Here is a 27,527-nt window from a genome sequence, read left to right on the forward strand (position 1 = left end):
CATAGGATTCTGGTGATTCAACGGTTCCACAAGAGATTATGAATCTGATTGGCCAGACCTTTTTATTTAATATTGAAGTCAACAACAGCTCTAATTCAAAGTTTGAACCTTCGTATCGTGTTAAGAAAATGTGTACTGAACTGGATGTTATTTCTCAGTTCAAGACTTCCATTCCCTCTATTGAAGGAGGCACTATGTTGCTTCTTATGGGCACCCCAACATCCGTATTGAAAGAAGAATCTTCTTATTCGAGTTTGGTTAAGGTAAATTTTAAATGCCATCCTTAATTATTCAATGATTGCACTATTTTCTCTGTTGTTGGTATTGGTAGCTGCAAATTTTTTTAATATCAGGATCTGAATGTTGAGTTCGTTGGAATACAAAATCTCCTGTTATGGACATGAGTAAGGACACACAGAGTTTCCCTGCACTGCCTGCAGCCTCTTCCTTAGGGATGGAAATTTAGCCCAAACACGACCTGATTTAACGGGTAAAACCCGAGTTGACTGGGTATGGGTTCTGGTAAAACCCGATTTCAAAAAGTAGTATTTGGGTTCGGGTGTGGGATGTTCACTACCCATGCCCGAACCCTACCTGAACACATAAATTTACTAAATTTCCTCCTGTATATATAATAGTAGAGTTAGGGTTAATCTTCATGCTTTGTCACTCTTTTTACCCTGTGTCCCTGACGGCTGCATCATCTTTCCTCACCCTTTGCTCCCTTCTCACCCTCTTCGCCCTCAACTTCTTCTCCATTCCTAGCTCCTCCTCCCGCGACAAGTTCCCCAAACCCAACGATCTCACCTCCATTGCTCATAACACGCTCAACACGTAGGTACCTTGCCTTGTTCGATTCAGTTGTGTCATGTTTCTTTCTATGTTGATTTTGTTGAAATTAACTTCGTTGTTTCTTGTTCTAACCAGAACCGATGATGATGATGGAAGGGGAGAGAAGTAGGTTGAAGTGATCTCAGTGGTTGTTTCTTTTTCTGGTCAGTTTCTTGTTTTTCCTTTGTTGTCATCATAATTGCTTTCTATTTTCAGTTCTTCTGACTGTGTGCGAGATCTGTGGAGTGTTGTGAATTGTGATAATTCATGAATGCTTTGTTGACTTTACAGTTAAATCTAGCAGTGACCAGGGTTTCTAAACTTAGATTGAATTCTTGCTAATTATTTTGAAGATTTTCTCTAGTTTTGAGAATACGAGTGACTTTGTCAGGTCATTTTGATTATAAAATTGTTTCCTCCTTGTTTTCCAATTGATCAATTTTAGAAATGTTGAAGAAAAGGAATGAAAAGAAAAAACATACTAATGTAGAATCATATTCTTCTTTTTCGTAATGAATTCATATACTAAGTTTGGATAAGTTCAGAAAGAACATTTACTAAGAAAAAACATACTAGTAAAAACATACTAACTTAGAATCATATACTAAGTTTGGATAAGTTCAGAAATCCTTGTATGTTCTAGCTTCCAAAAAAATTGTTTATATTTTAATTCAACCATCAATTATGGATAAGTTTAGTTACTGGTTACTGTAATTTTGTACAAAGTTAAGTGCTTAGGGTCAATTTGTGATTGAATATGTTATAATTGTTCTTTTTTAAGTGCTTAGAGTATTTTTTTTTCCTACTTTGTTAGATGGATTTCAGAATATTGCTAGATAGAAAAGTAATATGATATGGTATGCGTTTTTTTTTCTTTATGTAATCAGAAAGTTTTGCTTTAGTTAGTAACTATTTTATTAGTATCTAATTTTCTTATTTTAGTTATATTTACTGTATGTTCAGTTTTGCTTTCTTTTATTATAAATATTCATTGTATTTCATTTATGTCATAGGAAAAATGGATCAAGTGAACATAACAAGTGTGGAAGTGTGTAGTTCTGAACAAGCTAGTACTTGTCAACCAACTACGAAAGGAGCTTCTAATCCTACACCTGAAGCTCTCGCAGTTAATGAATCATCTCAGGTTGATCCTCAAGCTGATGCAGATTCAGTAGAACCTAAAACAAAGAGGCTTAGAAGTGATGTATGGCCGCATTTTAATAGAATTGAAGTGAATGGGACCCTCAAGGCATAATGCATTTATTGCAAAAAAAAAAAGCTTAGTGGCAATTCGAAGAATGGAACCAACCACTTGCGCAATCATGTGGCAAAATGTGTCTAAATGAAGATACAGACAAGAGGCCATGACAAAGGGCAAGCATTTCTCATGCCTAAAGCTTCACAAGGTAAGCAAGAGTTGGGAGCGGGAGCTTATGATGCGGATAATTCAAAAAGTCAGCTTGCCTGTGCAATTATTTTGCATGATTATCCACTATCGATAGTGGATCATATCGGATTTCAGAGATACTCCAATTCTCTCCAACCATTGTTTCAAGTTCCAACTCGAAACACTATCAAGAAGGAGGTCATTAAAATCTATGAATTTCAAAAAACATGTGTTATGAAGATGCTAGACAGTCATGAAGGAAGAGTGGCCATAACCTCAGATATGTGGACTTCCAACAATCAAAAGAGGGGATATACGACGGTCACAACCCACTGTATTGATTCCACCTGGACTTTACAAAGTCGAGTATTAGGGTAATGAGCTTTGCAATTTTATAACTTTCTTAATTATTTTGTGTGTTTTTAAGACAAAATGATTAAAAGAAAATATTGCAAATTTGTTATTTTAGGTTTATTTACGTTCCTGCCCCGCACACTAGTGATAGACTTTGTGAAGCACTTGTTTACTGTCGTATGGATTGGAACATTGACTCCAAAATATCTACAATCACTCTAGATAACTGCAACACTAATGATTCTATGATAAGAGAAGTTAAGAATAAGTTAAGGTTGGAAAATTTGTTGAGGGATAGGTCTTTACTTCATATGTGTTGCTGCGCACACATCCACAATTTCATTGTTAAAGAGGGGTGTAACATCCTTGATTTCACCTACTTGGATAATGTCTAGGTGAAGTGATAAATAAATGTTTATAATAAAAAAATAAAGTGAATATTTAGGTTAAATAAGAGTTTAATATAATATCCATAATTTATTAATTAGAAATTGAAATAAAAGAAAATAATAAAATGAGATAAAAGATTTTAATTATACTTAATTCATGAGTCACTTAAACTTGTTCAAAAGTAATCTCAAGTTACATTCTATAATCTCATAAAGCTTCTCATAATCTTTAGGAGTATAATTTATATTCCTCTTAATTTTCCTATAGCTCTATGTAGATACATCCTACACTACCTAAATCAATTTATACTCTCTTTATAATCTGTGGCAAAGCCACAATTCTTCAATGGCTAAATAATAAGTTTTCAGCTCTTTCCGTCTTCCACATATCCTCTTCTTCTCCCTCCCTCTCACGCTCCTTCCTTTCTTCTTTTGGGACGAGTCTTCCTTCCTTTCTTCTTGTTTCTTCTCTTTTATTTTGAGGTAGTGACCTGCAGCTGCAAGTTTCCTTCGCCTGAGATCACCTTCTCCCTTTCATCCATCTATAAATAGAGACGACCAAGCAATTACGAGTCCCATTCAATAGAAAATTGGCATTGGATTGCCCAACTAGATGGAATTCAACCTTTAAGATGCTTGACATTGTCATTGGCTACAAGGATGTATTTATTCGATTAAAGCAACATGACTCTCACTACACTTGTTTTCCTAGTAATTCTCAATGGCAATTTTCCAAGGATGTTTGTAAGTGCCTAGAACTGTTTAGCTCCATAACTGAGATGATTTCTGGTACTAAATATCCAACAGCCAACCTCTACTTTCCTAAGATTTGTGAAATTAAGTTGGCAATAACTGATTGGATGAACTCCCCTATTCCATTGATTAAAGACATGGAAAAAAACATGATGATTAAATTTCAAAGTTATTGGAGTGTGATTCATGATGTTATGAGAGTTGCTAGTGTTTTGGATCCTCAGTTTAAAATGCTATTGCTTGAATTGTACTTTCCTAAGTTGTATGGAGAGAGTGTAGCTGCAGAAGTTAACAAAATTCAAGAATTGTGTTATGGTTTGCTAATTGATGATATCATCAACTCAAAGATACTAGTGGAAGGTCTTCTTCATCTAGTATTGGGGTTGCTAACAATGCACATTTGACAGAATTTGATAAGTTTGTTCAGACGAGGAAACAAAATTCAAGTTTAAGTATTAAAGTTGAGTTGGATCATAATTTGCGGGATGAAGTTATAACAAGAACAGAAAATTTTGACATTTTAAATTGGTGGAAGGTAACTGATGTGAGATATCCCTCACTTCAAATAATTGCAAGAGCTGTCTTGGCTATTTCTATCTCTACTGTAGCTTCTGAGGCGACATTCAATACCAGTGGTCGAATATTGAACCATCATCGCAGCCGACTTAGTTGGACTGTATTAGAGGCCTAGATGTGGGTCGGAGTTGGCTATGGTCTGATGAGAATGCTGGTATAGTTATAAGCTATTAATTTCAATATCTTTTGAATGTCTAGTGTTGCACAAGAATATGCTACCATTTTGAATGAAATGGAATCTGATGATGAAGGTATTTTTAATTAACTTGCTTTATATATTTTGAATTAAATATTTTACTAATCATTCTTTTGATTCACTTCTTTTTTTTCCGAAAGCAAAATATAAATTGATTGATGAGTAAATGTCAAGGATTTACAACCCTCCTCAAAAGGGATCAAAAAATAGTCAAGCCAGCAACAACCCCACCCGCCCAAAGCACCAACCAAACCAGCAAAAGCAACCAAGAACAACCAAAAGCCTAAAAAGCCAAGGACAACCAAAAAGCCCTCAAGACCCCCAAAACCAAGCACCTAAAACTCTCCCTGTACAAACCTAATTTTGATTCACTTCTTAATACAGAGGAACTGATGGCTAGTTCTTCAGGTTACCATTTTGAAGATTGATAGTTGTTGCATTTGTGCCCATTTAAGAAGATGTTGTTTAAGGCACTGTTTTATTTACTCATTTTGGAAGAACTTGCTGATTTTGATTGTGGAACTCAAAATTTACTTTTGTGTTATTTCCTTGTACTGATGTATTCTCTCTTAAGTTTGATGTATGCTCTAATTTCAAAGATTATGACTTTTGTTCTCTTAAGTTTGATGTATGCTTTAATTTCAAAGGTTATGTCTCTTGTTGAATGGTGAATCAGTGATTGAGAAAAAAGATAGAAACTCTTCATTTGCTAACACTTACAAACATTATCTTAATAGCAATATGCCAATATTTCAATAATTGCATAAAACATGTGTTTTTGTACATTCGGGTTGGGTTGGGTCGGGTTTGGGCAAGAAGGAAGGAACATTGTGGGTTTCGGGTTTGGGTAGGGTATACCGGAACCCGATAGGGTCGGAAATGGGCATCAATTTTCTTCACCCGACATATTCGGGTAGGGCTTGGGTTCGGGTTTTCCTTTTCGGGTTTGGGTATGGGAGAGGCAAAACTCGCGCCCGACCCTACACCTTGCCATCCCTACTCTTCGCATAATGAACCAGTAATTGTTTTTGACAACATTCATGATTCAAAATTTAAAATAACCATTTTGTTGATGTAACTATTTTGTTTTTTAATGGCCCCATTTTAGGCTTATACAAAAGATTCCACCAATTCTGTAGAGGCATCAAAACTTGATATACCCATTGTGTAATTGAACATCTCTGACCAAACTATACATGTTTGTACCAACCGCAATCTGGTCTCCAAGCCTGTTGTCGTCCCCCTTGCTGTTCTTCATTCACTCAAGAAATCTAAAAATACCTATATAAAGTCTAAGAGCAGGGTTTTTACATAGTAGTTCTCTGTTAATTCATGTGCAATTATTTTGTCTAACTTATTTTTAATTATTTGATATATCAGAAATTGGATGGGGTTGTTGAAGTTACTGGCGGTTCCCAAGATTTTGAAACTGATAATGAACCCGAAGACAACATAGGAGTTGGTAGTCAGGCATCCCCACCCTCCAAGCATCTATCTCCCCCCGATACCGAAATTGTTGAAATGTCAAGTGCAATCAAGAAGCCTTTGAAATGTCAAGTGCAATCAAGAAGGAAAAGATATGAAGGATGATGTTTTTGTAGTAGTCCCCGTTTGATGTTTGGTTGTTGTCGCCTTTTGATGTTTTGTTGTTTTGATGATGTTTTTCCAGAATGTTTCCTTCCTATGTTTTGGTTCTCTATGATTCCCAATTTCCAATTTTCCATTTGTTTTGTGGCGGCAGTGGATTTTCTTGGTTTATTTTGTTAGAATTGTATCAGGGTCATTTTCAAATGAATGCGAGTTGTTATTTTGTTGGAGCAATTATTTTGTCTTGGAATTATATTTTCTAGCCGAATGAAATATTATTATATAGATTTATTTAAGGTCTCATACAAATGAAGCATTCATGTATCGATCACATAATTTCGTTTTTTATATTTATAAAAATGATCAGACAAATATAATACATTTTGAAATCTCGTTTATAACTTTCCTGGCAAGCAGAAAACTTGAATGCTTTCTTATTCAAACATGTAGGTTTCCCATTTTTAAACCTTTAAACTACAACTGTTATAATATTTAAGTAATCATAATAAATTTGAGTTTTTATAAGTTTATTTCTAGCAAATTAAGACTTTATCTTTTTTTTTTTACGTTTAAATTTTTTTTTTTCAGAAACAATAGTAATTAGAAATCAAAAGGTATCTACAGATTGGATGTAAAATCAAAACTACAACACATGATATAAATACTTCCTTTGAATACCAAATGAATAAATTGATATAATTTACATTCTACATAAATCTTAAAAAACTTAATAAATTGAAATGTAATTTAAATATTCAAAATCTTCCTCTAATTCATTTTTTATATTATTCGATTAGCAAATGGTATTTGCAAGATTTTTAAGAGATTATAACAATCAGATATGAAATATAGATATGTTTTTGTCATTAATTTCACCTTATTTATGGCAATCTATCACAACTTTCAAATTTTTTTTGAGTTTTCTAAACCATTTTATTGATTCTGTTTTTCAATTTAAGCTACTCCCTCCGTTCCTTTTAAGCGTCATTTTAGAAGAAATTTTTTGTTCCTATTTAACTGTCGTTTTGATGTTTGGAGGTCAATTTCGTCAATTATACCCATAACAGTAAGTGAAAATTAAATTTCCATTACATCAATTCAAAGTTTTGTCTAGTAAGTGGAAATTAAATTCCAATAAAAGTACTCAAAAGAGTTTTCAAAGTTACATAGAAAAAAGCACATAAAGGAATACAGGAGCACGTAACCGTGACAGGAGCATAGAGGAATAAAACAAAGTGAATAAACAAATCCTTGTAATATTGAAAATGAATTCTCCAAAAGGCACATAGTTACATACATAAAAGTGAAGTAATTAAACACACATGAAAGGACAAACATAATTAAACACACATGAAAGGACAAACATACAAGTGTCATTGTTGCTTCAACCTCTTCTTCTAAGTTATCTTCATCAGACTCGTCTGACTCAAATATATGTTGGTTTGTTAATGATCATGTTTCAGCACCACTATTTGAAGCAATATTTGATGAGTTCTAAATTTTGTGAACTTATAATATGAAGCCATATTATATTTACTAGTGATTTTTTTTTTGAGGGAAGCTTAAGTTTTGATTAAAAGAATGGGAGGGAAGTTAAATGTTTATTTCGTTGATTTGGAGGGAGGTTATAAATTTTTATTGCTACTAGGGAGGGAAGAATGATAAACGTTTTAATCATATGAGAGAGAGTGAGAAAAATTAATTATCCACTATCTTGGTTGGAAAACTTATAACTTCATGATTAGGATGTGAGATGATAGAATGATAAAAAAAACTCCAATAATCAATTATCTTGGTTGGAGAGATTTTTGCTAAAATGACACTTAAAAATGAATCGATGGAGTGTATCATAAGAGAGTGGACCTCATCTTCTTCCTTTGATTCTGTTCAGCCCCTTTCCTTCACAAGACCGCCAATGGCTAACCTAAAAAATCATCCTCAACTGTTTTACAAGTACTTCCTACCTGTTGTCAGCCGCGAGAAGGAGGTTTGATAATATCAAGTTATTACTTTTTTCTTTTTGAATCCCCTATTACTGTCATTTGCAGTATGAAGGTGAAGTGATGTTGGGATATGTCAGACATTTGAGGAAAATATATTTATCTAATTGCAGATTTAGTTTTTCTAAAATATTATACTATTTTTGAATTGAAATATTTTATATCAATAATATAAGAAAATTTTGAGGTCCTTGCATATATGGAATAGACATGAAATCAGAGCCTTTGTATTTATTTTAGATAAAATTATTCTTACAATTAATTATTTTTTTTGAAATTAAATTGCATGCCTTTCTTTTAATAAGAGCAGAAACAGTTACAGTAATAGTTGTTGTGCCTTGGCTAGGATTACAATGACCATCAAACAAGCAAACAAAACTAACCATCCTAATCTTTTTTTTTAAAGAGCTAATCTAATTTTCAAACTATATAACATCTGATGTAGAGTATACTATATTTTTTTAGCAAGTCTTTTTTTAAGTTTATTATTAACATAACTAAGTCATTGATTTTTTAGAAAGATGAAATTGCAAATATGTTTTATTTTAATGTATTAAATATTTTTTTCTTAAATTAAGTTATATTATGATTAACCATTAGCCATTTGAATCCTTGGATGCGATATATGTTTTTTTTTTATTTCTTGAAATCTAATTTCCATGTTGTTATTGTAACACCCCAATTCTAAACGGTATATGTATTGCAAATATCAGAGTGATAAAAATTCTAACACTCATGAGGCATTACATAATCACTTAAAACATTAACATAATGCTCCTGTAACAGATACATAGCACATAAACTTTAAGATGAACTCATAAATAAACATAAATGCTCTTGTGACAGTTAATTAGTCTTTGAACTAGTTCACTTTGACAAATAGTTATGCAGCGAATCCAATGTCTTTAAAACTTAAAGAAAACATAGTATCTTGCCCACAACTTAAAATAGAAACAACTTCTCAAATAACAACTTAATTCAAATTATAACAGAAAGGAAAACAAGCGTCCATTTCCCCCCGAGTGCTACGTATCAGAGCAAGGACTCCAACTCAAACTAAAAGCTATAGACTACTCCTCCTGGTTACCTGCACGTTACCGACGAGGGTAACATTCAAACAGAAGGGGTGAGATATCGAGTAACATAAATAGGAGAATGAAAATTAATATGCTAGATTAAGGCCACACCATTTCCTTTTACATTTACATAGCTCAGTTACTAAAAACAGTCACAAATAACATCATCAACTCGGATACAATTCGAACACAACAATGATTATGCATATGTATGAGGTACCAACAGGGCTTCAGTCCTCATCACTAATTGCCAATTATTAGAGGCACAAGGCATAAGCCTTCATCACAAATCGCCAATACAGGCCATCACAGAGTATGCAGATGCTATGCGACTCAAAAGGACGTATACATCTCATAATCATAACTTCAACATGAGGCATTGCGCCTATATCACTACATCACTTAAAACAACACAATTCAGCACACATGCAATTTTTATCAACTATACAGTTACCCTGACACCTTAGGCAATTTTGACACCAAATCAATGAAACAACTCACTTAAGCATGCAATCATGGAAGAAGCTATCACATATGGTAAATAAATCATGGATTTCATGCTAAAGGTGTTCAGCCACATGCACCATCCTCATAGCTAATACATGGCACATAAAGACATTAACTTTCATACAACATGTAAGCTAAATCTAATTATATTTTCAAAACAATCAGAATTTCCGTAATCTGGAAAAACAGCAGGAACATCAGCCACTAAAAGCGGTCTCCTAAATTCGTTACTGAACCAAAAATCATGTATTTTATATGCATAGAAAGCTAACTTAAAATCCTACAATTTCTTAGTTGATCACATCTTCATTTGAGCACTCTAACTGGGCGAAAACAGGTCTCGAAGTGTACTGTCCAGCCCAGGAAATTTTTGGACAGCAGCACAGCATCATCAATTGTAAATTCATGGCAAACCAGAATTTAAAACCAGAAATTCCATCAATCAGGACACAGGTACAGTAATTGTAAATTCAGAACAGAAAATCATGGCAAACCAGAAATTAAAATCAGAAATTCAGTCCAGGGTTTCAGATTCCAGCCGCTGGTTTTTCCCCAATCCCATATTTTTCCTCCCTCATTCAATCACCCAGAATCCCCAAAATCATTGGATTCAATTACAGATTTCTAGAACATCATTAACAGCAACAGTTATACATCCCCAAATTCCACATATCTTTCACCATAATCCCATTAGAAACTCAAAACCCCACCCTTACCTTTGGATTGAGTGCAGCTCCGAGTTCCCTGATCAAAATCTCTGAAACGGAACCGTTCTCCCTCCCTTTCTGAAGTTTCACGCACGCACTACTCTTTCTCTCCTTCTCCTCCTGCTACTATACACACGATTCTCTCTTTTTCTTTTTAAACCCTTCTTTTTATTCTTTTTTTTTTCTTTTTAAAACTCATGTCTACCCTTTTTCCACCTTAACCCTATTTTTAGTATATTATAATTCCATTATTACTATTACCATCACAAAACTAAACCCTCTTAATTAATTACATACTACTAAAATTAATACTATTCTAATATTAATTTCTCCTGACTAAAATTAATAATTTACCCGATTATTAATTAATCGAATACAGGTGTTACAGTTATCATGACAATGGATTATCCCCCAATGGTTTCAAAAGTATTTTGCCAATTTCAGTTTGGATTTATTTGTAACAATAAACGTGTTGAGAGGTTTATCCGAACAAATCTCTTGTATTTATTGTTTTATAGGGTGATTAAAAAAAACTTACTCATGATTTGTCTCATCTATCAACCGTGTTTATAGGCTAAAAGTTTGTTTAAAACCATGTTCTTGGTAACATCCATATGGACCATGTTTGTTTAAAAGTTTGTTTTGAGTTATATTTTCCAAGCTACCATATGAAATGATGATATTCAGTTTTACAGTAGCTATACACAAAGTTTCTCTCATGAGAGAAGTCTTTGGGTTACGAAACTCATGATGGCTGTGTATCTCGGTGCATGCCTGGAAAGGTAGATTTAGTTTCAGCCTTATATTGTGCATATGCTTTTTATCTTGACCACATGATCTCTGGAAATTTTTTTTTTGATACGTAACTCTTCATCTGAAAACCATTTTACATATAAAAAAAGTATTATTACCAACAATATCCATTTAGTGAAAAGGCTAGCCAATTTCCCACTTGCACCTATATATAAGCCTGAAAGGATTGTTTCTTTCCAACACATGAACAAGTAGGCTGAAAGTTACTACGTGCTCCCCTCGAATTTCCATGTACTGAAATAGCCATAGTCTAAAACCCATAGTTTTGTTTTTTGCTTACTTATTTGACTACTTTCTTGAACTATGAATCTGCTTCAAATAGTCTTCCCTTTGGTTTTTTTAATCTATTTTCTAATGCATGAATCAATGTTTTGGTTTTTCTTTATAAGCAAATGTTTTGGTTATAAACAATGAAGTTTGTCTTCATCTCTTTTCTTTGTCAATACATAAGATTTTATTATACTATTTATTTTTTGATTTTTACTATTCTGAACCTCTTCTAGCTTTATTTACTTATAAACAATGATATAAAGGTACAAAATAGTGAACATTTTTTTTGGACAATAAGTATAAGTATATTATCCCATTTTGATTAATTCTGTAATTTAGTTTTGTGCTTCTGAACTAAAGGAAAAAAAAATCAAGTCTGATGGACAAAAATTAATCTAATTTTTTTCAAGTATGATGGACATAAATTGATCTATAAATTCAATAATTTACCAAATTCTGATTGTTAATTATTTTTATGCATAATATTATATCTCTCATAAAAATAATGAGAAACCAGTTTTCCGATGTACCAAAAAACAATAATGAGAATTCATTGCTTGTAGAGTTTGTTTTGTACCATGGATACCGAGTCCTTTGATTTATATTTTTAAAATATTCTCCATAATTTTTATATTATATGTGATGTTTTTTTTTCTCTGGTTGCAATTCGGGAATACACTTAGTTGCCTCCAATGTTTATCAGTGAATATGACAACATGGTTAGTGAAACTGTTTTGTTGATTGATGCTGGTGGATCAATTTTTAATGTTTGGATGTAGAAGAATGTTGTTATTTACATGTCACTACGAGTATCTCTGACCTTAGGGTTCAATGCAATTTGTTTCATGGTGGATGGTTAGATGCCTTCAATTGGGTCAATTTGTGTTTCATATAAAGATCATGGATAGGGAAATCTGGGAGGTTAACTACTTTTTGCCACCTATCTTTCGTGAGATTGGCTGGGATGATGAAGACTATATACATGTTCAAGTTGATAGTGATGCAGATGAGCTTAATGAAGAGTTTTATTTTACACTGAAAATGTCTCATGTGGTCAGCAATAGGAAGGTACATTTCTTTGAGCATCCTTCTAGGTGATTTTTTCATTTTATACTACCTTTATCCATTAGTTAATTGAGATCTTTCTATGTTATGTTTAGGTTCTTCCTGCTGCTTTGATCAGGTTTTCTATGCTGCATATGAAGCCAAGTTGTTGTGTGTTGAGGGATGAATTCAGTAGGAGGTACTTTTTCTCTCTCTATATTGACACACTAGGAGAGTTAACGAAGGCCATTTTAGAAGAGGATGGATTGAATTTATTCAATCAAATGACTGGTTATGGGGGATGTGGTTTACATGGGGATAGACAAGAGGGATCCAACTGTGATTCACATTGGGAAGGTTAATCCATATGAATAGTTGGAATTAAGTAGTATAATACTTTGTATAAGGATTAATTTTGCAACTTGGGGCTATCATGTTTCAAAAAGGCTTTTCTATTCATGCCAAATTAGAAGTTGGGGTTTTTCTCTTTTTATCATCATATTTGTTGTCTTTCTAACTAAAATTAGTATGAACTTTGTCTTTGAATTGTTGCTTTGTTGATGTATTTTCTGTCTCACTAGGGAGGGTTTGTTCCCTTGGAATGGTTTTTTCAATTAATGGTTATCCTTCCTAGAAAATAATTTTGTATATTCATAATTTTAGCAACTAAGCTTATCATCAATGGACTACCAAGAAAAGATGTGTGAATAGCCAAGGAGCAAGATGACAAAAGCTATTTGGAGACATGTTTTTATTTTATTCTATTTGTCGTGTTTTCTTTTAGTTGTCTACTAATTAAGTTAATTTATTTTGTTGGTTTAAAAATGTGATAACAATATAAGTCTTTATTTTTGTTTCCTACTTTCATGAAAAACAACTTCATAAAATGATATTTGCATTTTCTTTATCCAATCCTATTTTTTTATGGAGATTTAGAGAATATTTGAGATTATTATTATACATATAAGAAATCTTATTAGGAGTATATCACTTAAACTTAAAATCACAATAGATGTGATTTGTTAGTTTGGTTTTCAAAACAAAGAGTAATATGGTAATTTAAATATGTTTTTAGTATAGTTTTTATTTGTATATTATAAAAAAAAATTGATATCACATTGTGAATTTATCAATATTTTAATATGCTTTTTATACTATTGAACCATCACGAAGTTATATTGAGATGCATGGCTACATAAAATTTTCAATTCAATTGCAGTGATAAATAACAACTAGCTTCCAGAGTCAAAATCAATACCAAACCCTATATCTCATTTTCTAGCAATTTCCATATTTTAATAACTTAATAGTAAACTATATTGAATGGAGATTTGCTTTCATGTGGAAAGTAAGCGTCCAGATAGAATTTGTATCAGATACTCCTACCTTATTGTAGCCTTCTGCTTCCCACACGTATGTTTTGCATATCTTGGGGTTGTTGGAACTCATTTAAAATTAATCATATTATTCTTTTGGTAAATGTCTAGAAGAAGTAAGCTATCTATCCTACTGTATGATCTATGACATGCGTGAGACAAGTTGTTGCACACCATTTAATTTTCTGTTCAATCTCCTAAATGTGTTAGCTATGGTAGTTGGGTGGTTATTAAATCACACCCAATCCCTTCGTGGCACTATATACATGTTGGTGTATGTGTGATTTCCATATTGAGTTCCAAACCAACAAAACCTTTGCCCTCCAGTACTTCTTGCATTTTGTTCTTTCTTCTTCCACCCATGGACCACCTGATTTGTTGTCCCCTCGGTTTCTACAAAGGATGGGTGATAGTAACTAGCCATAATGCTTGCCTTGCCCAGACATTACTGAGATGCTTCAATTTGACAATAAATTTATTGATGATGAACTTAACTACAATAGAGCAGAGAAAACATAGAAGCACATGTCATTGTTAAATTCTCTCAATGATGATCAATGGAATGCCTATTATCATATTATGGACACAACCTTTTCTAGATCGGGTGGATTCTTCTTCCTATATGGCTATGGGGGTACTGGAAAAAAATTGTTTGGAATACATTGTTTGGAGCATTGAGGAGCCAACATCTAATTTTTTTTAATGTTGCGCCAGGTGGTATTGCTTCTTTATTATTGTCTGGAAGTAGGATAACTCATTCTAGATTTTTTGTACCTATTGGTGTTCATGAATATTCAACATGTAATACTCAACGTTGCGTCAAGGTTGTTGTTCTTGAAGGTGATTTTAGGCAAATACTTCCAGTTATTTAAAAGGACAGCAGGCATGACATTATATCTTCTACTATTAAGTCCTCAGATATTTGGAAGCAATATTGCCAAGTTCTAAGTTGAATAACAACATGAGGCTCTCAAGTTCATCAGGTTCACATGATTTGGTTTAGACAGAGAAATTTGCTAAATGGATTCTTAATATTGGAGATGGATGCAATGACTCTAATGCGTATGGGGGGAATATGATGTAACAATTCCAGAAGAATTACTTATTCAAGAGTCTGAGGACTCATTACTTGAATTGATTAATTATACTTATTCTGACATCAACAATATATGAACAAAACTTCAAATTTTTGGAAGAAAGAGCAATCTTGTGCCCCACTTTGGATGTTGTGCATATGATTTACGAATTTTACTCTCAACAATTCTAGGTGATGAAACTGAGTACCTTAGTTCTGATTCGTCATGTCCTTCGGATGCAGATTCTGATATAAGAAGTGAATGGTTTATAACTGAATTCTTAAATGACATTAAATGTTCTGGTGTTCCTAATCATAGCTTGAAGTTGAAAGCTAAGGTACATATTATGCTATTGAGAAATATTGATCAATCATCAAGATTGTGTAATGGTACAAGCTTATAGTCAACTGATTGGGCAAAAATGTTATTGTTGCCACTGTGACAACAAGAACAAATGTTGGTGATAAATTATTTATTCCCAAAATGAGTTTAGTTCTTTTTGATCCAAAATTTCCATTTAAGTTCGAGAGGAGACAATTTTCAATATATCTATGTTTTTGCGATGACCATAAATAAAAGTCAGAGACAGTCTTTATCGAATGTTGGTCTCTTTCTTCCTAAACTAGTTTTTACGCATGACCAGCTATATGTGGTTGTGTCTAGAGTAAAAAAGAAGAAGGGTTTAATTTGAAGATTTTAAGCTTAGATGAAGAAGGAAAGGTATCTAATCGACCAAAAATGTTGTTTACAATGAGTTTGTTGATACTCTATAATTAATTAATAAGGTAAACCCCGATTTCTATTTTTCTCAATATTCTTAAATTTCATAAAAAAATAAACATGAGTATGTTATATTCTTGACAATTTTAATTTGTTGTTTATATTATAATGCATTTTTGAAGGAATGAAATAAGCATTAAATTCATCAAGTTGGTTAGTTGTCTATTTTCAAACTAGAAAGCTATAATGTATATTATTGATCATTTATAGTATTGTTTATAATGTTATTTTTGTTTTTAGGATATGGTTGCTCACTGCTCGAAATTGGGATATGTTTATATGTGCTGGCAACATTTTTCAAAGAGATGTGATATATGTGATATATATATATATATATATATATAATTGTTGATTTTTTGAAAATGTGATTCGAATGGTGGAACAAATGATGAAACAGATAGCTATTTAATTTTTGGAATTGAATTGTCATGGCAAAAAATTATGTTTATATGTTAGCAGTGTTAGTTCAAGATATTTCTTATAGCTTAAGTTCTCATTTGAAATCTATTTTGTTCGCAGCTGTAATATATATATGATATTCAAGAATAAATGGTTAAATATTAATTAGCTATGTCCTAAGCAGAAAATAGGTAAGCACTAGATATTATACCCGTGCGTTGCACGGGTTTACTTACAATATTTTTTAACATTATATATAAATTATTATAGTTTAAATAAATAAAAAAATATTTTTTAATTATAATTGTAAATAAACTGTGTTAAGACATTTCAATAAATATTATTAGATTTTTTTGTATAAATAATTAATATTACTCAAATTTTATTATTGATATTTAATTATTAGCATAGAAATGATTTTTAGAAATAAAAACATTTATGAAAAATTATTAAGTTAATTTGAAATATTTAAATTACGTAAAAAAATGTTAAGTGCTAGTGTCATGAAATAAATTTTAGTATCATTTTTTATAGAGTAAAGTACACTCACCTCCCTCAAGGTTTGTTATAATTACACTCCACCCCATTCTTATCTAAAATCTACACTCCACCCCATTTTATATGGAGGCAAATTTAGTGACGAAAAATATTCTTCATTAATATTTAGTTATTATTTAAATTGTTAATCAATAATTTCAAAAAATATTTTCAATATAATCCAATAAATTTCCTCCTCATTCTCTCAATCGCGTTCTTCTTCCGTAAATTCACAATGCAAATTATGCAATAGCACACCTGACCGGTTGACAAACCATATCTCGAGCATAGTGAAACATGCTTGTGTTTTTATATTTGGTAATAATTTAATTTTAATCAAAATAATCTCTTTACACCTCCAATTTTCAAAATTGGATTGTAGACCCAGAAAACAACACAAATTGATGAAGAAAATAGAGAAACAAAATTAAGAAATATGAAGTGGATCAGAGGTTATTAGAACCCAACGATGCAGTGGAGCACCGTTTTTAACAAAATCCAACAACATCTTAAACCAACAGAGCGTTCGTTCACAACTTAAAGGGGTGAAGTTCACAAGAAGTAGTTGAACAAGTGGCTTTGGGGATGTGCGATTCACGTTCTGGGGTTTAGGTCGCAACAAAACTTTTAGGCATGGTGGTGCCACGGGGTTTCACATTATGGGACGGTGGTCGCCGTGTTAAAGGGAGCAAAGGCTTGGTGGTGGCCGTTTGTGATGAGAAATATGATTTGGAGATAGATAAGACGTGGACTTAACATACAGAGTTGATGGTTTTTTAAATTTAATTCAGTAAAATTATTTTCATAAATTAATGTATGATAGTGTATATGCATTAAATTTATTTAAATTTTAACTAATTAGTAATTATTTTTTATTAGTGACGAATTTGTTTTCGTCACTAAATTTTGCTTTTATAAAAAATGGGGTGAATTGTAGATTTTAAAAAAGAATGGGGTGGAGTGTCATTCTTGCAAACCTTGAGGGGGTGAGTGTATTTTACTCTTTTTTATACTTTTGTTCTGGAAATGAACACTCAAGAATGGTATAAGCCTCAAACCCTAGTAAAGCATGAGTCTAGTAATAGCCTAATCCTTTAGAATAAACTTTGCAATGATCATAAAGTCCCCTTTTATAGAGGTTACATGAAACCCTAACTTTGCCACTAATGGGGCTTGTTGGGTCGTACCTCACTCGACCCAACTCCCTTACATACATCAACCGCCCCTGGCGCTTGCCCTAAGGGGGTCCCTAATCTCCTAAGTCATTTCTCTCGCCCCTAGCGAGTTCCTCTCTTTTAGGTCTTGTTCGTCCCTGGGCAAGTTCCTCTAGGGTGTGGGGGGCTCGCCCAATCCAACTTTTTACCAAGAAAGTCATTTGTTGTGACTTGTCAAGGTCAAGAAGAATAAATTAATTTTAAATTTTAGAATTATGATAAGTGATAACATAAATAGCTTAAAATATTATCAAGCGAATTTAAATTTATTTAACTTATTTGGTTTCCGAATGTTTTCTCAAAGCCGATAGCCAAGAGACTTATAATCTCTCGAGGTTCTACGATCACATTAAATGGATATGTCTCTCACAACAAACATTTATTCAACTTTGACCATTATTATTTTTCTCTATTATGCTTCCTTAAGTAATTTTTTTTTACAACAAAAGATGAATATTATTAATAGCAAATGATTCATGAGAACAACCCTCTCATGGATAAGTAATTTTTACTAATGTATCATAGATCAAAATTATTATTAGATATTTTTTCAATAATGCACATATATGCTATAGTTAACTTTAAATTCATTTTAACGGCGCTTTTTAATTTTAAAACTATTTATCTACATTATTTATTAAAAATATTATTTTAGTATTAACTAATTTTAATTTTCAATATTTGTCAAATGCAAAACTAAAGAAAATTTCAGTTTTTTTTAACAAAATTAATTTTTAATATTGACAATAATTTTTTTTAGTTTTTAATTTGAGAAGTATATGGTTTAATGCATTTAATACTCTTTGCTAATGAGTTTAATGCAAAAGCTCAAGTGAGCTTTACATATATATATGGAATAAGAAAATGTTAGGAAAAGAGTGTGGCAGACGTTTATGCATGAGTAGAGAGAGAAGCTCTGGTTGGCAACCTCCACCATGGTGGTTTCGGCCATGGCAGACAACCGGCCATGATCGTGATCAACGATCCCGGGGAGAACAAATTTCCAGGCAGTGGCAAAGGCAAGATGGCAGACGTTTCAAGAGACCAACCAAGGTGCCGGGAGAGCATCGTGATCAGCCGGGAGTGCGTCAGGAGCAACATGGTGGTCGTGTTCAGCAAAGGCAGATCTCACCGGCGCATATCCAAGGGGAAGGCTCCAAATCTGCTTCACTACGGTACCAGTTTCGACGTTCCCAAAGCCAAGGAAATAACCAGCAACGTTTAAATCTGCTACCAGGATCCTTTTCAATTTTTGTTGATGGATTGGGAGATAGGATTACTCATGCAAAATTGAGAGCAATATTTGCGAAAGCAGGAAGACTACGTGAGGTTTTTATTCAGCAAAAAAAGAAACCCCATCATCGCTTTCGATTCGGATTTGTTCGATTTACTTGTGATGATGAAGCCAGAGCAGCAATCTGTAAGTTCAATGGACTGAGACTTGAAGGAAACTATTTGGTAGTTCAAAAAGCGAGATTCCAAAGAACTTTTCAAACTGATAGAGTTCCGCCGCCAGGGAAGTATCAATATGAAATTCGTGGCTGGAAATTGAAGGAGGAAAATATAGCGAATAACCAAGATGTTGTAGCTCAGAAACAACATGAAACAGATTGGCCTTCTGGGAAAAAAGAATCAAGTCAATTACAATTTCTTGCAACAGACATGGATGAAACGTGGGTTCAAAGGTGTGCTCAGGCTCGCACACTTTCACTTAAGCCAGTTGAGATTCTACAGGAGGAGTTTAGTCAAATTGGCTTGTTCAATTTCAGATTAATCCCGCTTGGAGCTAGTGAAGTGATATTGGAGTTTGAAAATAAGGAAGAGATGGACAACACTATCACAGAATGTGCTTTCTTCCTGGAACAGTTGCTTACGGATGTAAAACCATGTTCTGTGTTCACGTTCGGCACGTCGCACTTTGTCTGGATTCGCTTATGGCAAGTTCCGTTGGGCTTATGGAACGAAGCTTTTTTCGCTGCAATAGGAAACAAGTTAGGAACGTTCGTTTTAGCCGACACTCCAACTGTGCTACGACATCGCGCGGATTTCGCTCGAGTGTTAGTTCGCATGAACCATCCACTTTTACATTGTTTCACGATTGATTGTTGATGTTGGGGGCACATCCTGTATAATCCTGGTTGAGAAGGATGTGGAAGCACATGACTATGGCGTAGTTGAGGATATGCCGTCCACTCCGGTAAAGGTGTATAATTTTGAAGAGGAGAAGGTTGAAGCAGATGATGAGGTACAGGAAGATGAAGCCCAAGAAGATGATAACAAGGATCTTGGTTCGGCAACAACTATTGATCCTGACGAAGTAGATAAAATTTACAGGGATGGCGGTTTGGAGGGTTTGAGGAGCGGCGGAGACGCAAGAATTGTAGCGGTGCAAGGCGACGACGGTATCTCACCAGAGGAGGAGGCCGTGAAGAACAACCAGCCGGAGAAGAATGAATCTTTTGGGCCAAAATCAAATTCAAATTCGTTGTCGTTAATGGCTGCATTCAATTCTGTGGAGGAACAAAAGGAACAGTTACGTGATATCATTGATGCAGGCTATTCTTTGGAGGAGATTGAGGGATGGATGGAGAATTTAAAAGCTGATGGAATATTGAGCAAAGAAAAACAAATCATGGATAAAAAAATTCAAAATCAGGAGAAGAGATATTCAGTTACAGGTTTTTCCTTTAATTCCAAAGATTTGTTTCAAAATAACAATTATCCTTGGCCTTTTAATTTTGATTGCAGGGACCCACGACCAAATAATCAGCTTCCATGGACTAGGACGTGTTTGCCACCACAAGTTAATAATCAAAATTCGTTTTTGAGCCTAGTGGGTCCCGTTTCAAGTTCAATTTCTCTGAAGCAACATGAAAATCGCAGCGAGTTCGTTCATACGACGCCTAATCAGATAGTTAGAAAGAAAGTTTCTACTTCTTCTCTCATGCGTGATGAATCCCTTCATATGACACCAGTTCAGAATCGAATCCAACCTGCAAGCTCCCCCGGTTGTGAAACTTCACCTGTTTCTGTGTCGCCGGGATTGGAACAATCACCAAAAACAAATTCCTCTAAAAAACGTTCGCAGCGTGGGCGTCCAAAAGGCAGCAAGAATAAACCTAAACCTTTACCAGCGGATTATTTAGAACCAATGCAAGGGGAGGATGGAGTGTCGACACGGGCTCAGAGAACTTGGTTACTTGGAAAACAGTTGGGTTTGAAACCGAGAGGCTCGGAAGCGCTGATGCTTCGAGGCTTAGAGGCTCAAATTCGACAAAATCATTCTCATCTAAACTGACATGTCAGGATCATGGCTAACCTGGAATGTTCGAGGTCTAGGCGGATCGACCAAAAGAGAAGTGGTGAAAAAAACAGTATTGCAACTGAAACCAGAACTCTTGTTTTTGCAAGAAACCAAAGTGAATGAGCAACGACAGCGTACAATTGATTCTTGGACTCAAAGTATGCAAATGAGACATGTTGAAGTCCATTCAGTGGGAATATCGAGCGGTTTGATGTGCTTGTAGCGTGATATTTCATTACAGGTTCAGATAGTGGCTACGGACACATGTTTTATTCTATTGTCTGTAAAAATTCCAAATTTTGAAAACAGTGTGTTAGTTGGCAATATATATGGTCCTCATACGGCTCAGGAACAACGAGTATGCTTTGATGCGTTGACAGCACATATTCTGGGGCATGGTGGATTAGTTTTCCTTGGTGGAGATTTTAACGCAGTACTACTGGGGTCGGAACGCCTACCTGGAGCAGGCAGGAAGGCTTGTGGAGTCGTTTGGATCGTTGGTTGTTGCTGTTGATGTTGATGTTTGCTGGACTCGCTGTATTTGCTGTTGATGTACGAAATTATGTTGCTGTTTATTGACGTTAATTTGGTGCCGTTGCGGACTTGCCGTGCTTTAACGATTTAATGTGTCCAGGGACTAAGCTGTGTTACATGTTTTCTTGTTAGTGCAGATTGACTTCCCCAAGATTGTGGTACTCTTTTTCCTTGCTTGATTTTTATCCCACTGGGTTTTTCCAAGTAAGGTTTTAATGAGGCTCTCTCTTGGGGTTTCGTTTCGTCATTCTGTGGGTTAGTGGAAGGTTTTTAGCACAGCTCAAGATGTATTTTCATACTTTAGTCTTATCAGATTCAGTTTGTACTTGGTTCTTGCCTATAGCTCATTTTGGCTTAGGCTCTTATTAATAATATACCTTTCGTTTTCAAAAAAAAAAAGCTTTACATATATATATATATATATATAGATAGATTATAAATATATCAGAACTAGTTCAAATATAATTTTACCACAAATATTTTAAATATAATAGTGTTACAATATTTCAGATATAATAATTAGTTTAAATATAATTTTAAATTGTTTTGTGAAAAATCTCCCCGTGCAGCGGCTTGGTCCTCCTCCACTTCACCACGTGGCAGCTGTCGGACGTTTGACTGTGTTAAGACGATGGCTTCCGTGGGTCAATTACAAAATGAACCACCATGGTGCAGTTCAATTATTTTACTGTGAAGACATAAATACCCCTAGTTCTTATAAAAATTCCATTCTTTTTCCTTTATCCTTTCCCCTTCGTAGTTACAACCGCTCCATCCAAAACCTTAATGTGCTCTGCCACATATAATCCAGAACCCGCCCATATTCACTAGATTGGATAGCTTGAATTCACCTGAAAATCCAGAGTTTCTCTTGTGATTTTTACCATGACCACTAGTTCTTAATTTTGAATAATTACCTCCAGTCTTGTTTACAAAGCCCTTTAACTTCTTAACAAGCTCCACCCCCCCCCCCTCCATTTCCAACCTCGGCATTTTAATTTTCTCTCTGCCTTACCACCTGGCATCAAGGAGTGAATATACAGCTTTAAGTCATAACCTAGGAAACAAAACAGCAACAACAAAAAATGATGGCTCTAATAATCTGAAGAAGTGAACATGCAACCTTTCTATGCTTCCCTCCTCCACCTTTCCCATTAACTGCCTTCCTCTTTTATCTCTTCCTTTCCTTTTCAATTTCTGGCATCAAACCGGTGGTGTTTCTGATCCTTGAGGAAGAGAGAGAGAGAGAGAGAGATAGAAACACAAGTAGAGAGAGAGCCCAGAAGAGAGAGGAGGGGGTTGTTGATTGGAAATAGATTCAAGGATGTTTTGGTAAATTTAGATTTTTATTAACTTTAATCTCAACCTTTTAATTTAAAATTAATATATCCAATGGTTGTAAATGAACTGAACCACGGTGTGACAGTTTTTAAGTGTACCACCGAAGCCAACACCAGAATTGAACAAAAACTAGGGAGCACATAAAAATAGGCAATGACATGTTGAAATCTAATCCAAATTTAGCAAGTGTATCTACAACAATATTGTCATATTGACCTCTTAAAAAACATGTCCCAAATCAAATGCGAAATTACAGCAATAAGATAACGAAGCTAGGCAACAAAAGAAGCACATGGATGAGACCCACATGCATAACTCAATAAGAGAAAGTTGATTCAATGATTACCTTTTGAAAATTGGAATCCTCTATGCCAAAGCAAACTTAAGCCCACTAAAATCCCCCACAACTCTGGATGAAGAGCAGACCAAAAACCTATGGGCTCATTTGGTGTATTATGCCTGATTGTATAAGCTAATACAAGACGTTATGGGCTTATCAAGTGTCTGGTGCTTACATCGTATTGGATTATTTTATCCATCAATCCTTCTAATACATCAAAATGATGGATAATTTAATCCATCATCTAAAGGGAGGATAAGGCCTGATAAGTTTTGATGTATTAGCTACTTAAAAATATTCCAACCCTACCCTAGCCCCATTCATCTTGTAATCGCTCATCATGTTCTCCATCGACGTTCCTCTTCTAGCTTCCCCTCTTTGACGACTTGATTCATCTTCTTCCTCTTCTTTCTCCTCCATTATCAAGTAAGTTATTTTTCTCCATGGCTATTTTACAATTTCTCACCTTATCATCTCTTCTGTTTTCTTTCATCGTTTACATCATCCTTGTTATGAAAATTGCTAATTTTCTTATATTGAAAATTGTTTGAGTAGTTTCTTTGTGTGGGATTTTATTGGGTAAAATTCATATGTTGTGATGCTCTGTTCTTCGAGGGGGCAGTGGGGTTCCTATGTCCAATTCATATGTGGTTGATATTGTCTTGATAGAGGTGAATCTTTGTGGGTGTATGGTGATTAGAATTGTCTGGCTTAAATCAGTTTATGTGATCTGTGCTGTGTTTATGCAGGTGGGGTTTGTGTGTTTATGCAGTTTATTTTATCAATTTAGTAAGGATAATTCATTGAAATTTGCGTCTGTTATATCTATAGTACTTTTGGCCTAAAACTTGACAATATCAATTCATTGAAATTTGAATAAAACATGTTACAATCTTTCTGTGCATAACTACTTCACTAAAAGTAAGATTAAAATGAAAAGAGAAAGTGTCCGCTGTACAAATCTACCTCAAAAAATCTAAGTTAGTTGGTTTTACTGGTATGTTGAGTTTACTAGTTTTTGTTTGGGTTGTCAATTGGTGTGAGATGGGTGGTTTGTGCGTGATTGGGGGGGGGGGTGATATGTTTTATTGGAGGCTTTTGTGTCTTGTGTGGGGTGTTATGTTTTTGCAAGTGTTTTGAAGTATATGCTTGTTTTTTGTACTGTGTCACTGCAATTGTTTTTATATTGTGTTATGTTTTTACCAAAATATACTTAGAACAAAATTAAGAGTTTGTAGTTGCTTGTGTTGTCCACTCAGAAGACAGAAAGGTTAATAAGAAATTTTAATCAGTTAACTCTTTGCTTTATTAGAAAATTTTAATCAGTTAAGTTTAACAGTTAAAAGTTAACTCTGCTATCCTATTTGTTTTGATTAGTTGTGTTTAGGGAGGTGTGGCATGAGAAAATTTAATATATGTTTTTTTCTTATAAAAGCCTAAGTTGCGATTTAGATTGTTAAATTATTTCTGAATTAAAGTATTTGTAGTTCAAATCTATAAATTACTTTGACAAGTATGATAAAAATTTGTTTCTATATATTGATTAAAGTATGACCCTATTGAACGACTTGTATAGAATCAAAATTGTTTCTGTATATAGCTTTTTAGATAATTTTTAATTTTTTTTAAATTTTAGGTGAAATGGATCCTAATAAAGGTTCTGATCCAAATCAGTGGTTAAATGACCCTAATGAGTGGCTTAATAGTATAAGTGAGCTTCTCAATGCCTTGTCAACTTGCTTGATAATGGAACAAGCTTTTTTGGAGAAGACGATTGTATGTATTCTATCATACCTACAATTATGTCAGGTGGCTAAAAGGCAATATGAGAGGCTCCAAGAGAGACATACAATACCAAGGGTAAGAGAAGAATCAAGAGTGTCATTCATGAGTAGGCTAATAAATGATGATGTTACTTGTGTGGAACAGCTACGGATGGATACCAACACATTTCGTGTGTTGTGTTCTCTTCTACAAGTTGAGGGTAGGCTAAAGGAAGATGGGTTAGTGCCAATAAAAGAACAAGTTGCGATGTTTCTACACATATTGGCTCACCATGCTAAAAACCGTGTCATAAAATTTAAATTCCAAAGATCTGGGGAAACTGTTAGTAGATACTTCAATTTAGTGTTAAGTTCTGTCTTAAAGTTGCAAAAGAATTTACTTAAAACACCAGATCCGATTCCTGAGGATTGCATTGACAATAGATGGAAATGGTTTAAGGTATGAATTATATTAGAGAATTTTTTCTCATTAATTATCATATGCTTTCTACCTATATAACAAGATTTAACATTTTTAAAAGGAGTTTGCTTATGTATTTTAGGGTTGTCTGGGGGCACTAGATGGAACCTATATTCATATTAATGTCTCTGAGGTTGATAAACAAAGATATAGAAGTCGGAAAGGTGAAATTGCAACAAATGTCTTAGGAGTATGCTCACGAGACATGCAATTTATATATGTGCTACCAGGTTGGGAGGGTTCAGCTTCAGATGCTAGGGTGTTGCGTGACGCAATTAATAGAAGAAATGGTCTTAAGGTTCCTACAGGTAATAATATAAAAACTGCATTCAAATTCAAAATTTTAATAAAATAAAATTAAATATTTAATCTATTTGTTCTTGAAATAGGAAACTACTACTTGGTAGATGGTGGGTATACAAATGGAGAAGGGTTTCTTGCCTCTTATAAAGGAAGTCGATACCATCTTAGTGAGTGGAGAAATAGACGTGTTCCAACAAATCCCAGAGAACTGTTCAACAAGCGACATGATCAAGCTAGAAATGTGATAGAAAGAACATTTGGATTGCTGAAGATGCGTTGGGCAATTCTTAGAAGTCCTAGTTACTATCCCGTTAAAACTCATAACCGAATAATTATTCCTTGTTGCTTATTGCACAATTTTATTATGAGAGAAATGTCCATAGATCCATTAGAAACTGAGTTGGAGAACATGCCTATCATTGAAGAGGTAGATGAACAAGCACATGACAACATTGAAACTATTGAACCAAGTGCAGCTTGGACTGCATGGAGAGACGCTTTGGCAAATGAAATGTATAATGATTGGGTTAATCATTGAGGCAACTTTTAGTGATTTTGTGTCTTTTGAGTTTGTTTGTTACACCTTGTAATGATGATGTTTTCATTGAATTTGGAATTTTTTTATGGTATTTTCATTCAACTTGCTATGGACTACATATAAAATTTTCTATAGTTTTTTATTGCTACTTTTTACAGTTGTATTTTGAATTATATTATTTGTATAGGCATGACATCTGAAGTTACACAACAAGCTGCAAAAGTTAAAGTAGAGCGTAGGGCTTGGAGTGATGAGGAGTTTAATGCGTTATTGGATTACTTGGAAGAGGTTGTAGCTAATAACAAAAGGTGTGACGCTGGCAATTTAAAAGTGGTACTTTTAAATGGTTGGAGCAAAAATTAGAAGCCAAGTTCCCTACAGCAGGCTTAAAGGTGAAACCGCATATTGAATCCATTGTTAAGAGGCTTAAAAATGAGTATAAGGAATTATATGACATGCTGAATACAAGTGATTTTGGATGGGATGAAGTGAACAAGAAAATTCTTGTTGATAGCGATGATGTTTGGAATTCCTACATTCAAGCTAACAAGGTTATCCAATTGTTGAAATTTGTTTATTGAATGTTTTGTTTATTTTTTCTATATTAAATAGTTGATGTGGCTATTTTTATTGTTTCTTGCATGCAGAAAGATAACATTGTGAAGAATTACAGGAACAAAGTGTTTCCTCATTTTGATCGGTTGGTGGTAAGTTTTGGGAAAGATCGTGCCAATGGAAAAGGTGCAGAAGATCCAGGTGATGTTGTTGAGGACTTGGACAAAGAAACAAACACACGTGCGAACAATATTACTGATGAACATATGGAGGAAACTATTGGATTAAGTGATGACGATATTCAAGATGTCACTCAAACAATGTCCACTAATCAAAATAAAGTTAAGGAGAAAATTAATCCTTCTGAAGGTCGCAGGACAAGAAAAAGGTTAAGAAGAGAAGATGCAATTGCCACTAGCATGGACAAGTTTGCTGACCAGCTAGTGGAAGTTGTTGGAAAGTCTGCAGATAGGATGGGACAAATGGCTGAAAGTGT

General features: G+C 34.0%; 2 protein-coding genes and 2 long non-coding RNA genes across 4 annotated transcripts; 3 read left to right on the forward strand and 1 right to left on the reverse strand.

Moving 5' to 3' along the window:
- LOC130713688 (uncharacterized) lies at positions 1-2,813 on the forward strand. The gene is made up of 3 exons (XR_009010978.1): positions 1-834; positions 928-995; positions 1,845-2,813. It is a non-coding gene; the product is annotated as an uncharacterized LOC130713688 (long non-coding RNA).
- Positions 2,814-8,891: 6,078 nt separating this feature from the next.
- LOC130714320 (uncharacterized) lies at positions 8,892-10,522 on the reverse strand. Its single transcript, XR_009011247.1, has 2 exons — positions 10,373-10,522; positions 8,892-9,160 (listed from the first exon to the last, which is right to left on the reverse strand). It is a non-coding gene; the product is annotated as an uncharacterized LOC130714320 (long non-coding RNA).
- A 1,785-nt stretch (positions 10,523-12,307) lies between these two features.
- Positions 12,308-12,961, forward strand: LOC130710863 (uncharacterized). Its single transcript, XM_057560247.1, has 2 exons — positions 12,308-12,514; positions 12,607-12,961. Exons 1-2 carry the CDS (start codon positions 12,347-12,349, stop codon positions 12,850-12,852), a joined length of 414 nt encoding a protein of 137 aa, XP_057416230.1. The 5' UTR covers positions 12,308-12,346; the 3' UTR covers positions 12,853-12,961.
- Positions 12,962-25,731: 12,770 nt separating this feature from the next.
- Positions 25,732-26,513, forward strand: LOC130710186 (protein ALP1-like). Its single transcript, XM_057559367.1, has 2 exons — positions 25,732-25,943; positions 26,025-26,513. The coding sequence occupies exons 1-2, from the start codon at positions 25,841-25,843 to the stop codon at positions 26,474-26,476; spliced, it is 555 nt and encodes a 184-aa protein (XP_057415350.1). The 5' UTR covers positions 25,732-25,840; the 3' UTR covers positions 26,477-26,513.
- The last annotated feature ends 1,014 nt before the right edge of the window (positions 26,514-27,527 follow it).

This window comes from Lotus japonicus, chromosome 4 (assembly GCF_012489685.1).
Source record: "Lotus japonicus ecotype B-129 chromosome 4, LjGifu_v1.2".
Taxonomy (NCBI): domain Eukaryota; kingdom Viridiplantae; phylum Streptophyta; class Magnoliopsida; order Fabales; family Fabaceae; genus Lotus; species Lotus japonicus.